Below are 15619 nucleotides of genomic sequence, written 5' to 3' on the forward strand. Positions count from 1 at the left end.
GTAAAGCCCAAGTAAAACTCTTGATTTCAGTGGAGTTACTCTAGATTTACAAATGTACGACAGAGAGTAAATTTTGGCTTAGTCATGAAAATGTCATAAATCAGGGAAGCATTTGATTCTAGATTAGTAATGTATTGTCCCTCAAACTAATGTTTAAAGTCCAAATTTTAATTTCTCCTTTGTAAAACACATCTTGAATCCTGACAAATCTGCTAGCATTCTTTCTTTTCAAGCTATGTGGAAACGTGTACAACACATCTGAGATAACAAATCTGGCCCTTAATAAAGTGATGAACCAATGGGGCTTTCGTCACCTACTAATGGAAATCACCCCAGAACCTAATAGTTTTCTATCAAACAAAACAAAACAAAACTGAAAGTGGAAAAAAAAAAATCTGTTCTCTGACCCAAATGCTGAACCATAGTGAATGGAAATACTCTTATGCTGTATTTCTAACAGAGTTCTCTGTATCTTCCTTATTAATCCTTTCTCTTTTGTTAATAATTTCTGTTTCATTAAATTATTTAAAGTTGACATCTGATCTAAATGGTGCACAGTCTAAATGTTGCGTTAGGAATAAATTGGTATGAGTCAGTGGCTTTGAAATGTTGGCAACTAAAATATTTTGAAGATTTAGATTATAACATGTATTTTATTTTTTTCATTTTACAATAGCCAGGAAAAATAGATTCTGAGATATATGGGTTAAACTATTCTGGATGCCACTTCCTCTTCTACTTGCTGAATGAAACATCATTACAGGGGTCTGCCTATGGATACTTTTATGACCCCATTCACCATAGTATTTGAATGTCTAAAGTGGTGGTGGGAGCTGGCCAGCCATAGTAGCCTTCAGGTAATAAAACAAGTTGTTTGAGTGCCCCTACTGTACATAAAGGGGATCTTGATTGTCTGGCTGAGGAGCAGCTCCCATTAGGGAGGAAAGCTGCATGAGGCCTGGGCATGCTGCTCTCTGTCCTCCACCTGCAAAGAAGTTTTTTCACCACCTGACTAATATGTGAGTTCTTCTTAGTTAGGCATATTGTATTTGTATTTGGTTCCCATACTATATTGATTAGTCTACAGTCTATTCTGCTGCAGTTATGAGAACAGCCCGCTACAGAAAAGTCACAGCATGTTAGTGAACTTCTCAGTTAAGGTTGCTGGAAGTTGACTTGGTGCAAGCTCTAAGTCTTTCTGTAGGAATAGAGTCTTATCTTGGTTATACAGAGGAAATGTGGAGAGTAGATGGAGAACTACAGAAAGTTAGGAAACAATAGGTTCTTTTTCAGGTCTTGCTACTGACTTGCTGTTTGTCCTTGGGCAAATCACTTTACTGTTCTGTACCTCAATTTTCCCTTCTGTAAAATGGGGATGATATTTGTCTTTTTAATATGCTTTGAGATCCGCAGATGAAAAGTGTTATATACAGATTATTATATACTGAGTGAAAGTACCATGCGCGGGAGCTAAAAATAAGCAGAGGGTCTTCTGATCATCTTTTAAATAGTTAGTTGAGTTCAAAGGGGTCTGACATCTTAAAGATCAATCTTAGCTCCAAACTGCTTATATATATATATATATATGTAGTATATATAGTCATAAACTATTGTGTACTATACAGTTGAGGCTTCTGGCATGTTCCAACAGCTCCCATTGGCCGGGAATGGTAAACCACAGCCACTGGGAGCGGCAAGGGGCCATGCTTGTGGACAGTGGATGGTCCACGTCAGCAAAATATCACGGCCCGCAATCAGATTACCCTGATGGGCCACTTGCGGGCTGCAGGTTGCCCACCACTGGTCTGAACACTGTTGTGGGACTCAAAGACATGTGGGCTTAATTCTACTATATATTTCCTGTCTGTTCTTTGTCAAGTGAGTCAGGCTATGTCTACCTTGCAATTAAATACCTACGACTGGCCTGTGTCAGCTGACTCAGTCTCACAGAGCTCATGCTATGGGGCTGTGAAATTGCAGTGTAGAAGTTCAGGCTTGGGCTGGAAGCCAGGCTCTATGACCCGCCCCCTTCATGTGGTCCCAGAGTCTGGTTCCAGCCTGAGCCTGAATGTCTACACCACAATTAAACAGCCTCGTAGTCTGAACCCCATGAGACTGAGTCAGCTGACATGGGACACTGTAGGTGTTTCATTGCAATGAGACATATCCTCAGACTTTGTGTCTTTCAGTTCCCCATCAGTAAATTGGGGACAATAATTTCCTACCTCACAATATTTAGCTATCTTGCTAAATATTTGGAAGGTCTGTATGTCTGAGGTAATGGGAGCCCAGTAGGTAGATAGAGAAATGTTGTAGGATAGATTAGAGAAAATGGTATTGACTGATGAGACCAGTGCAAACTCAGTGCCATATCGTTCCATTCAAATTCTGAAACCAGAATGACATGAGTCTATAAAATCTGGGGGCTTCAGATATATATTTAACATTGTCTCATTATAACCTTCTTAGTAATCTTTTCCAAATAAGGGAGATTAGTTACTGGGTGATTCTCAACGTCTAGGGAACGTTCCTTGAGCAAAGAGCTTTTTTTTTTTCCTTTCAGAGAATTTGGTTATTTGCTATCAGATTTGTGTGTGTATATATATCTATGCCACACCAACCAACATAGGGGCATGGCAGTGGGTATCAAACCTGTGACCTCTTGATCCAAATGCACAAGCCTTGACTTACAGAGCTAAAACACACGTCTCTTAGCCAAGGCTGTAACAGGCTTATCAATCTCTAGCTGGCATAGCCACCACTAGAGGGGGACGGAGTGTCACTCCAAGCAAGCAGGGGTCACATACATCTAAAGAGGGGATAGAGCTGGTATAAAGTGATTGAAAACATTGTGGTCAATCATAACTGGAAGAAAAAAATGGTGTAAGTGCAAATGAAGACATTATAGACACCAATTTCTCTAAAAGGAAAAAGTGCTCTGTTGAAATAAAATAGGTGCCAAATGTGTTTGGTGGCACTTTGTGCTGTATGGCAACTCATACTATGCTGTTTCCCATACCTAGTAGTGGAAGTGATCTGCCTGGCTGAGCCTAGTATCTGAAACCATATGTCCATTATTTAATTTGGGACTGTTTTGAAGCTGTGAACAAAATGTTAAGGAATAAAAAGCATTCAGTAGTGCATAGCTGTGTTTAGAGAGAGAGATGTAATTATGAGCCGTACTGGAAAAGAAAAAGCTCTGAAAATTATCCAATAAGACTTGATAAGGGCTGTGCAGTATTTTTTTTCCTTTTAAAATCCATTCTGTTCACAGCCATCTGTAGGAAATTTGTAAATAAAAAATAATGTAGTATAATGTATTAACCCCATGCCTGTTATCCATTTATTTTATTTCTTAAAAGAAACAAAGTACATCTGTAATAATAATAATTAATAATTAATAATTCCTCAGTTTGGATCCAGGACAATGTCAAGGAATCTGTAACCCCAATAAACAGGAGTTTATGTAACTGCCAGTTCTGAAAACTTAAATGGGCTCTAAAACTTGGGAAACACAGCAAACACACACGCACACACATGCACACATGCACACACACATGCACACACTCCAATCACACACACACACACACACACACACACTACAATCAGAATTAAGTTCATGATTTTGTTGATACTGCTCCCAAATCTGTATTGGATCAAAAGAAGCTACAGTAGTTAAAAGTAGTTAGAATGTATTTTAATCAGTAATTCAGCAGCTATGTCAGGTGCAGTTTGACAGTAGAGTGGTCATTTTGCACCATTACTCTTCAGAGAAGAGCTGCTCCTAAAAGTTGGATTTGGGATGGTAAATGTGAGATTTGAAGTCTACACTTAAGTAAAGGTGTTAGCTCAAGTTTGAGGCAGCTTGCATTTTTGAAACATCTTGCAGTATGTCTGGATCCTGAATGCCCTGGGTTCAGGACAATATGAGTTTGAAATACAGTACCCCAATTTATGGAAAGACTTAAATAAGGTGCATAGGGTTTGGAAACACACATTGGGCTTAGACAGGTTAAGAATAAACTTGTTTTGGAAATGTCTTTGTCTGACATGCTCTGGGTTCTAGATTGCTTGGAGTTTGAGAAGCTTGGAGTTTGAATGGAGTTTGAGAAGCTTGAAGTTTCAGGTTGTGTCCTGAAAATGCATTCCATAAAGTTAAACAAACCAAACAACCCCTCCCCCCCAAAATCAAAACACTGTGGTACTTATTCAGTGGTGTTATTCCTGATTTATACCAGTATAAAAGAAGAGAATCAGGCCCTTTAATTATAATACAGTTGCCATGCATTCTTGATACATTTTACAAATTGACACTATCAGTGGTAGAGCCCATTATTACACCTACAATGCCAAGTTGAAAAAATATATACATGGAGCTGTCATCTCCTGGATGTAACAGTCAAATAACAAATTGTCATGGCTTCTGAATCGTCAGGAACCTTTGAACCCCGTGAATAAGTTATTTCCTTTCTGAGATAGAAATGATTGACATAGTCACAGAATAAGATGTCACTCATCAACTTTATTTACAGAATGTACACCAGTACATGATTATTTAGATGACTCCATGAATATGTATTTTATACGATGCCTCATGGATTAATAGATTCATAAATTTCAAGGCCAGAAAGGATCATTATGGTCATCTGGTTTGACCTCCTATATACAACAGGTTTAAAATAGACATAAGGAAGTACTTCACATAATGCAGTCAGCCTCTGGAACTTCTTGACAGGGGATGTTGTGAAGGCCAAAAGTATAACTGGATTAAAAAAGAAAGAAAGAATTAGATAAGTTCAAGGACCATAGGTCCTTCAATGGCTATTAGCCAAGATGATCAGGGATGCAGCCTCATGCTCTGGGTGTCCCTAAACTTCTGAGTACTAGAAGTTGGGACTGGACAATAGAGGAAGAATTACTCAATAAACTGCGCTCTTCTGTTCACTCCCTCTGAAGCATATGGCACTGGCCACTGTCAGAAGACAAATACTGAGCTAGATGGACCATTGGTCTGACCCAATATGGCCAGTCTTATGTTCTTAGAACGTGGGCCAGAGAACTTCCCCAAAATAATTTTCTTTTGAACTACAAAAATAAAATCCAGTCTTGATTTAAAAATTGCCAGGGATGGAGAATCCACCATGACTCCTGGTAACTTGTTTCAATAGTTAATTATCCTCATGGTTAAACTTTTAATGCTTTATTTCCAGGCTGAATTTGTCTAGCTTCAACTTCCAACCTTTGCACCTTGTTATACCTTTGTCTGCAAGACTGAAGAACCCATTATGAAATATTTGTTCCCCATGTACTTCCAGATTGTGATCAAGTGACCCCTTAATCTTCTCCTTGTTAAGCTAAATAGATTGAGCTCCATGAGTCTATCACTATAAAGCACGTTTTCTAAGCCTTTAATTACGCTTGTGGCTCTTCTCTGAACCTTCTCCAATTTATCAACATCTTTCTTGTATTGTGGACACCAGAACTGGACATAGTATTGCAGGAGTGGGCACACCAGTGCCAAATTCAGTGCCAAACTCTCTATTGCGACTCAAGAGTCCCGTTTATGTATCCAAGGATCTCATTAGCCCTTTTGGCCACAGTGTTGCACTGGGAGCTCATGTTCAAGGCAACCCCCAAATATTTTCCAAGAGTCACTGCTTCCCAGTATAGAGCCCCCCCCACACACACATCTTTACATACTATTAAAACACATAGTGTTCACTTGTGCCCAATTTAACAAGCAATCCAGATTGCTCTGCATCAATGACAGGCCTCTTCATTATTTAACACTCCCCAATTTTTGTGCCATTTGCAGACTTTATCAGTGATAAAATTATGTTCTCTTCCAGGTCATTGATTAAAAATATTAAATATCGTAGGGCCAAGAACCGATCCCTGAGGGACCTCAATAGAAACACACTCACTTAATGATGATTCCCCATTGACAAATACATTTTGTCATGTTAATTTTGTATCATTCTTGTTTTTTAATCAAAATGTCATGCGAGACCAAGTCAAATGTTTTATAGAAGTCTTATATTAACACTATTACTTCTATTAACTAAATTGTAATCTCATCAAAAATGTATATCAAGTTAGTGTGACAGGATCTAACTTCCATAAACCTATGTTGATTGTCATTGATCCTTTATTAATGGAGTCCTGTATCAGCTGCTCCATTTTCTTGCCTGGGATCAGTGTCAGATTGCCAGGCCTATAATTACCTAGGTAATTCCTGTCATAGTTTCAGGGTAGTTGCACCTGTATTTCCCCTCTGTAGTCTCTAGAGGACACCCACTTAAGGTTTCTAACTCCGAGCTGTCACCTCTCTTGGGCAAAGACCCATTTCTCTCTCCCTCCTGACCAGGATTTTAAGTATACACAGCTTCCTGCCATACACGGTGATCCCTCTGTCTGAGGGCTATGAACAGTGTATTGCCAGCCATTACAAGTTACCAGCTTGTTCTTGCTAAGCAAGCATCTTTATTCTCAAGATAAAAGCATTACAGAGAAAACAGGTAAAAAAATGAAAGTTCCTATAGTCAAGCTAAAAGTTTATCAGAGATCACCCATCAGTGTTATGTTGCTCTGGGAGGCCAATGTCTTTCCAACTCTTCTGCATTCGATGAGGCCCTTGAACAGATGGATGGATTGTCTGTTTGCTGGAAAAAAGAAGATCTCGAGTCAGTTTAAACCCAGCGTTTTTATATCAAGTGCCCTTTCTTTGTATGTTCCTTTCTGGAAAAAAATAGTTTGAGCCAATATATGCAACCATCCCCAGTAATTGATACCTCTGTGGAAGTAACCTATGTAATTCACCTTATCTGTCCCCTACTGGTTTTAGTTCTTGATGGAACTGTGGCAACCCTTTCATAAAGTTACACACAATCCCTGGCCCACAGTGTTACATAAATCATTCATACACTTACCATAATATGGTCCCCAAAATATTGCATGAAGTTGCAACACCTGTGACAATCCCGTTTACACCTTTTAGCTTTCTTCCACTCTCTTGGTATTTTCCCAATGTTACAAGACTTACTGAAAACCAACACTAATGGTTTAGGAAGCTACTCGGCCAACTCCTTTAAAACTCTTGAATGCTAATTCTCTGTTGATGTGCTGATTTAAAAATGTCTAACTTTAGTAGCTCCTGTTTAGCAACCTCATAAGTTACTGCTGAAATGTAAAGAGTATTGTCGTCATCGTTGTCGTCGTCATCATCATCATCATGAGAAGAGTACGTCATGTGGCTTTTCCCCAAATACAGAACAGAAATATTTATTGAACACTTTTTCCTTTTCTGCATTATTATTATTGATAATATTACCATTTCCATCTAGTAACTGGACCAGTACTTTTGTTAGGATTCTTTTTGTTCTAATATATGGGGAAAAACCACTCCTACTTATTTTCCTTAATTCTTCTGGTCATAGATTTTTTTTCTTGGGTCCCTTTGTTTCCTTTATTAGTTTTCTACAATTCCTAGCTTCTAAAATATATTATTTCTATGGCTGGAGCATAGAATGTTAGCAGACAGCATTGTGTTCAAACCCAGTCTAGCTATCCTCAAACACTTAGATTTCCTTGGTTGCCATTGACCAGGGCTATCACTCATTCCCTGGTCTAAATCTCACTCAAGTCCACCATTGGGCTAGAGTCATTGGCCTGAAAATGATCAATCTCTTTACATATTTAAACTGGTGTAATGCCATCGATTGACTTCAGTGGTAGTATTCCTGATCTACATTGGTGTCTCCTGTCTGGGGTGACAGTGGTGTAAAAGTTGCCCGACCCCTTTGAATCCCCACCGCAGACACATGCACACACCAAACACACACAATAGCACACCCCACACATGTGAACACACACACACAAACACACACTGTGTGTGCATGCATAGGTAACGCACACACCTCCTGGGTGTGGTGCTCTGTCCCATCTAGTGGCACCAAGACCACTTAGAGAGAGATTAATGAGTCTGCTCTATAGACTTAGCTAAGGGGCATGTGGCTTTTAGCTCATGTAGTTGAGGCTCATGGACTAAGCGCCAAAGGTCCCAAGTTCAATCACACCTGCCAACAACCAGGGTCTGTCAGCATTACACACACACACACATTCACTCTATTAATATTTCCATTGAGCTGGGTGGATCTGTGATAGCTATTAAACTGAACATTGGATAAGAGCCCTTTTCCCATATGAAATATAGCTTGCAGCAATATATGTATGTTTCATAACTTCACCACAAAGTTCAATAGCTGTGATCAGTAGGGGTCCTTTTGCTGCACCACAAATTAACTACTGCGAAGATTAGAATATAATGCAGACTGTCCTTATACACAATTTTTAATTGAGCATGTCACAAGGAGCTTTACAGTCTATCAACAAGCTTATGATAAGCTGTGGTAGCCAGCTCCATTCACTTTACAGAAAGACTTCTTTCAAGACTGCATTGCAGGTGTGATAGCAAGGTTATAAGGGACTTTATCTTTGTTAGAATTTGTGCTTACTCCACAAATTTTCATTGGGAATGATGATTGAGAGAATTGAACAGCTAATAGAAAGGGATTCTTCAATGCTGCTAGAAGGCACTTAAGACACTTGACGAGAGAGTGTTGGAAGGAAGAAAGGATATAAAGAAGGCATAAAAATGAGACAAAAAAGAGAATGAATAGAAAGCAAGACAAAAACCCAATAAAAAGACACCTCACAAAGATGATAAATGCATGTCAGAAAAAAAAATACAAACAGTATTAATGATGAGCGAGTGTCAGACACAGAAAAGGAAAAGAGAACAAATATAGGATAGGGAAAACTAGACTAGGAGTTATACAAGGCAGTTGTTGGGAAAGTTGTGGGACTAGTGATATCAGAATAACCCTCCTTCTCAAGTGATGCATAGATTGCATGAGGATGCATAGTATAGCGATTTGCCCACTCCTGTCTCCTGCATGTGCAGGGTTAGATTGTTTTTTTGTTTTTGTATTTTGATTTTGTTTTTTTGTTGGTTTTTTTTGCATCTGGCTCTAGGTAAAGCATGTTTCTGTGTTCTAGAATTCTTATCCTGGCTATTTTATTTTACTAGGAATCTGACCACTTCCTTTTCCCCTTCAAAGCAAACACATGAGAGAAATGACTAGTTACAAACCGTCTCTTACTATGCTGAAAATTATATTTATTGAATTTTAATAGTTAAATGATGAAAGTTGGTATTGACACGTCTACAGACAAATAAACGAAGAGAATTAGAAATACAATAAGAGAACTATTAATTTCACTGGGTAGAACAAACACAAGATCTTTTAAAAAGAAAAATTCACAAGGATAATATTTTTTTTTAGTTAGGTTTTAAACCTCAGTTATTTTTACAGCATAAAATGGAATCTGGGAGGAAGTAAAAATAATGCATGTTACAAGATTACAAATGGCAGTTTTAATTCAAAAGATTTGTATATACCGGTAGAGATTGTGTTCCATCCGAGTGTATTTTAAGAATACATTATTTCATATATAGAACAACATATAAGACTACCTTTTCAAATCAGTGTTGCAAATAATGCGGGCTAAAAAATAAGGGGAAAAACAATAACATGCTCTTTTTTTTTTTTGCTTTTAATAAAAATATTCTCTTCACATTTTGTTTCTGTGTACAGTGGTATAATCTTAAAAGAGCCCACTGGTTTGAGAGAGATTCCCTATGCTTTTAAATGGAGAAAACTGGTAGAACTGGTGATATCTCCCAAACCTAAAAATATATTTTTAATACAGATACAAATAAGAAACTCAAAAGCATCAGAAGCATGGCAGATCTCTGTGTGGGTAAAACCTGGGCAGTACCCATATACCATCTGCCCCACAAACCTATCAACTATCTACTGTTATGTAACTGTATTCTCGAAAAGCTATTATTACTGACAAATAGGGAATAAAACTTCCAAGATATTATGTGACAATCTATCTTAATTATCAGACTCTTCTAGTAATTTGTAGGTTTGCAGACTGATTATAGTTAAAAAAAAATACTCAAAGGGACCAGCTCTTCTTGTGATAAGACTAAAGAGTCTTTGCTTGTTAAAGTACCGAAATTGCATTCCAACATATGCAGAAATGCAAAAAGAAAAAAAAATAGATTATATCAATATTTATAGTAAATTATTTTTCTTCAAAATTTAAACTACAAAATACTAATATATATCAGTCTTGGACTCTGTATCTGATTCTTGAGGTGAGACCAGTTCAGAGCCCACTCCTTTTTTCTGGGTTGCTCTTCTATAGTCTTAAAAATAAGCAGAAATCTATCAAGCTCTACAGAAAACTAAGTAGGATATGAAACTATAGATCTGACCCAGTTTTTTTTTTACAGTGTCTCTTAGATGAAAGCTTTTCCATCTTTAAGTAAAGGAGGTGTGCAGTTTGGATAAATACCGAGTTTCATGGTGTGGAACAAGAATTAATTGGAAATTTTCTTTAAAAAACACGTTATAGAATGAGTGGGGTGCATAAATTACCAATACAGAGGTATGGGGTACGCGTCGAACTGGGATACTTCGTTTAGTCGCCGGAAGTCATTGCAAAATCTTGTGGTGCCATCAGGCTTGGGCACCAGCACGATTGGGCTGGACCACTGACTGTGGGATTCTTCGATGATCCCCAACTCCAGCATTTTTTTTACTTCTGCTTTTATTTCCTCCCTTTTTGCCGCTGGCACCCGATAGGGCCTCATTGTTACTCTGGCCCCAGGGTTCGTGACGATGTGGTGATATGTCTCGGTTGTTCGACCTGGTTTTGTCGAGAACACATCTTGGTTCCGGAAGATCATCTCAGACACCTCATTCTTCTGGTCTGGTGTTAAATCGGGAGATACTCTCACCTGTTTGGAAGGCTTGTTTTCCTGGGTTAGGTCTTTTTGGACCATTGTGCATGCCTCTTGTGCATGCCAGGGTTTCAGAAGGTTAATGTGATAAATCTGTTCTTGTTTTCTGCGTCCTGGCTGCCGCACCTTGTAGGTTACTTCCCCCACGGGTTCAACCACCTCATAGGGCCCCAGCCATTGGGCCAGAAGCTTGCTTTCTGCCGTGGGTACCAACACCATAACCCGATCCCCTGGTTGGAACTGTCGCACTTTTGCCTGGCGATTGTAATGGGTTTGTTGGGCCTCCTGTGCCTTCTCCAAATGTTCCGGTACAATAGGGGTAACCCGGGCTATCCGGTCTCGCATCTGCATTACATGCTCTTTTATATTTCTCCCCTCATTGGGTTCCTCTTCCCAGATCTCTTTGGCGATATCTAGTATGCCACGGGGGTGACGCCCGTATAATAACTCAAAGGGGGAAAACCCAGTTGAGGCCTGTGGTACCTCCCGGATAGCGTACATAAGGTAGGGTAGTAGGGTATCCCAATCCTTCCCGTCCCGACTTACCACCTTCCTTATCATAGCCTTGAGGGTTCGGTTAAACCTTTCTACCAACCCATCAGTCTGCGGATGGTAGACCGAAGTTCTCAAGGTATGTATATGGAGTAGCGTACAGAGGTCCTTCATTAGCTTCGACATAAATGGGGTTCCTTGGTCGGTTAATGTCTCCTTCAGTAGCCCCATTCGGGCAAAGATCCCCACCAGCTCTTTGGCTATAGTTTTAGAGGCCGTGTTCCGCAGGGGGACGGCTTCTGGGTAGCGAGTAGCATAGTCCAAAACAAGAAGTATATATTGGTGGCCCCGAGCCGTCTTCTCCAGGGGTCCCACTAGGTCCATGGCTATTTGCTCGAAGGGGACCTCTATGATGGGAAGGGGTACTAAAGGTGCCCTCAAGTGGGGACGGGGACTGTGCAGCTGACACTCCGGGCAGGAGGCACAGTACCTCCGCACTTCTTCATGTACTCCGGGCCAGAAGAACCGTCGTAGGACTCGTGCCAGGGTCTTCTCTACCCCCAAATGCCCCCCAAAAAGATGACTATGAGCAAGACTTAATACAGCGTTCTGGTGTTTTTGAGGTACTAGGATCTGCTGTACCTTCTGCCCCTGTACTGGTGCAACCCGGTATAAGAGATCCTTCTTCATTATGAAGTAGGGTCCTGGTCCCTGGGTTTTTCCTTCCACGGGGACCCCATCTATTTCAGTCACCTCCTTCGTAATGTTGTCATACCTTGGGTCTTCTGCCTGGTCCCGTCCAAAATTTCCTCTCCCGGGGCTAATCTGCCCAAGATCTAGGGGTCCAGTCTCTGTTGCCTCTACTGGTTCAGAAGCATTAGGGTGGGGGTCAGACTCAGGTGCTTCTCCCTCCTGCGTGGCCTCCTTTTCAGCTGCGCGGGTCTGCCTACCTACAAGAGCGACCCTCTGGCTTTGGGTCAGTATTCGGGTTCCTAAGGCCTTAGCTGCCCTTCTTTCCCTTTTTGTCTTTCTACCCTGTCTGGGAGTGGAGAACAAATCTGGGGATATTTCAGAGAAGATTGGGGGTTGACAGTCTGCTGTGGATGCCTCACCAATTTTAGGGTCCCCATCTTTCTCTAATCCCCCTACTGAGAGTAAGTTTCCAAACCCTGGGAAGTCCCTCCCTATGAGCACCGGGTATGGGAGTTTAGGGACTACCCCTGCTGCTACCTCAGTAGTGTTCCCTTGGATCTTGATTTTTACTGGGATGGTGGGGTAGTAACTAACTGTCCCATGGACACATGTTATCCCCGTACGTTTAGCCTGCAGCAGCTGACTACGCTTCATGAGCTTCCCTGAGATAAGCGTGATAGCACTCCCCGAATCAACCAGTGCCGTGGTCCCTACCCCATTTAGTTTCACTGGTCTGGTATACATATGTGGGGTTAGTGAGACCCCCACAAGGTGGATTAGGGAGCATGGATCTGCCCAGTTCCCCAGGTTACACTGCATAGGCTCCTCAGCATTGGGACACTGTGCAGCTATGTGTCCCCACTCCGCGCAGGCATAACATCTGTATGGAGCCCTAGGTGTTCCCCGGTCTCTTGGTTTGGGCAGTCTAACATCACGATCCTCTTCTCCCTCAGTGCTCCGACTCTTTGTGGCCTCTGATGGGCCTTCAGCCTCTCTCTTTTTCCACCTGGGCCCTCCTGGTGGCCCAGTCACCTGAACTTTAGAGCTTGGTGCTGCTAGTTTAACCCGGGGTGCCTCTTCCTTAACTGGTCAGGTCAGCTCCCTCGCTGTCCTTCTCCTCTCTACCAGGGCGACAACCTCGTCATAGGTGGAGGGTTCATTCTGGCTTACCCAGGCACGAAGGTCTGGTGGTAGTCCCCTTGTGTATCGGTCGATGACCAGAACCGCTAGTATCTCTTCCGGACTCCGGGACTCTGTTTGCAACCACTTTCGTGCGAGATGGATGAGGTCATACAATTGGGACCGTGGGGTTTTGTCTTCCTGGTACCTCCAACCGTGATACTGCTGGGCCCGCACTGCTGTCATTACCCCAGATCTGGCCAGGATCTCTGCTTTCAGCTGGGGGTAGTCTGCCGCAGCCTCTTCAGGCAGATCATGGTAGGTCTTCTGGGCCTCCCCACACAGGAATGGGGCAAGGTTGCCAGACCACTGATCTCGAGGCCAGGCCTCCCGTAGGGCTGTCCTCTCAAAGGCTAGAAGGTATGCCTCTACATCATCCTCCCGTGTCATTTTCTGCAGCCAATGGCTGGCCCGTATGAGCCGCGTCCCATCATGGCCGCAATTCAGCTCTGTAAGGGACTTTACCTGGTTTACCAGTTCCCGCAACATAGCTCGGTCTTGAGCAGCCTGGTCCATCAGCAGGCAATTAGTCTCTTGCTGCAGCCGCACTGCCTCCTGTTGGGCGGCTGCCTGGACACGGGTAGCCTCCTGCTGGGCCGCCGTAGCTTGTATCAGTGCCCGCACTACGTCATCCATTGTGGTGAAAAAAAATAAACCCTCTCCCTTTTATTTTGTTTGGTTTTTTGTTTTTTTTTAAATCACCCTCCTTCCGCCGCGCTGTGCACCCTAAGATCCCACCTCTGACACCAGTGTGACAAAGTTCCTCCTCTATCTTGGTGGGTCCTGCGCTTATTGGCGGATTTTCTTGCCTCAGAGATTCACCATGTGGGTTGGGGAACAGCCCAGAGACCTTCCCCTCTGGAAGAAGCCACAGTCCAGGTCAATTGGGAGGTTTGGGGGGAACCCGGGCCCGCCCTCTACTCCGGATTCCAGCCCAGGGCCCTGTGGACTGCAGCTGTCTATAGTGCCTCCTGTAACAGCTGCATGACAGCTACAACTCCCTGGACTACTTCCCCATGGCCTCCTCCAAACACCTTCCTTATTCTCACCACAGGACCGTCCTCCTGGTGTCTGATAACGCTTGTGCTCCTCAGTCCTCCAGCAGCACACTCTCTCACTCTCAGCTCCTTGTGCCTCTTGCTCCCAGCTCCTCACACTCCCACCACAAACTGAAGTGAGCTCCTTTTTAAAACCCAGGTGCCCTGATTAGCCTGCCTTAATTGATTCTAGAAGCTTCTTAATTGGCTCCAGGTGTCCTAATTAGCCTGCCTGCCTTAACTGGTTCTAACAGGTTCCTGATTACTCTAGTGCAGCCCCTGCTCTGGTCACTCAGGAAACAGAAAACTACTCATCCAGTGACCAGTATATTTGCCCTCTACCAGACTCCTGTACCCCACTGGTCTGGGTCTGTCACAGTGCCTTAAAAGTGACTTCAAGATTTGTTACAAAATATTAAACAATGGATACATTTAAGAAAAAACAGTATTCAGAAAATCTGGAGATGTAGTGGAGCGCAAGTGAATTATTCAACTTGCTCTTCTTTACCCAGCTTTCTCCTTCTCATTCTCCAAAATGTCCCTATGTTTAGTAGCTCAGATTGTAAAGTCTGCTAGCAAATATATGACTGCATTATAAAGTATTGAAATTCTACAAAGAATATATATAAAATATGTGACATTCAGTAATTAAAACAAATGGCAAATAAAACAAATAATTGTATCAAAGAAGCATTTTAACTGGCTGATAGATTTTCAGTTAATTTCCCAAAAGCACAAAGAACATGGAAGAATGACTTAACAGATATGAAAAAAATACAGTATAATTAATGTACATTAAAAGCTGACATTTCTTTTGTCTTTGTTAGGCTCTGTAGCCACCGCCTGCCGTGATCCTGGTGTTCCTATGAATGGAACTCGAAATGGGGATGGAAGAGAACCTGGAGACACTGTTATTTTTCAGTGTGACCCTGGATATGAGCTTCAAGGAGATGAGAGGATAACCTGCATTCAGGTAGAAAATCGGTACTTCTGGCAGCCCAGCCCACCAGTCTGTATAGGTATGCAGAAAACAAGAGAAAATGGAAATGCTTTTCTAATTGTGAAACCATACCACAGTTAGTCAAACAGTACTATAACCCTGCTTTTATGTAAAGATATTTTATTGGTCCACCTTCAAAAACTTATGGAACTAGTTCTAAGGAGTACTGTGCATCTGACAAATCACTTTGTAAAAGATCTGGTGGGAAGTTATCATGTTCTTCTTTCTTCAGTTATCAGCCTGGTGGCTCTCAAACATCCTTTTCTCATACTCTTCTTCACAGGTCATATAATGTAGAGTTAGATGGCCTATGACAGAGGAAGCATGAGGAAAGATGGCAAA

General features: G+C 41.8%; 1 protein-coding gene across 3 annotated transcripts in view; it reads left to right on the forward strand.

Annotated features, from left to right (window-relative positions):
• Nucleotides 1-15619, forward strand: part of CSMD3 (CUB and Sushi multiple domains 3) — a 1171353-nt gene that overhangs the window by 847503 nt on the left and 308231 nt on the right. For all 3 annotated transcript variants that reach the window (XM_065399724.1, XM_065399725.1, XM_065399726.1), the window contains one exon: nucleotides 15105-15296. In XM_065399724.1, the coding sequence (XP_065255796.1) occupies nucleotides 15105-15296 (192 nt within the window). The remainder of the gene's footprint in view (nucleotides 1-15104; nucleotides 15297-15619) is intronic.

This window comes from Emys orbicularis, chromosome 2 (genome assembly GCF_028017835.1).
Source record: "Emys orbicularis isolate rEmyOrb1 chromosome 2, rEmyOrb1.hap1, whole genome shotgun sequence".
Lineage (NCBI taxonomy): Eukaryota > Metazoa > Chordata > Testudines > Emydidae > Emys > Emys orbicularis.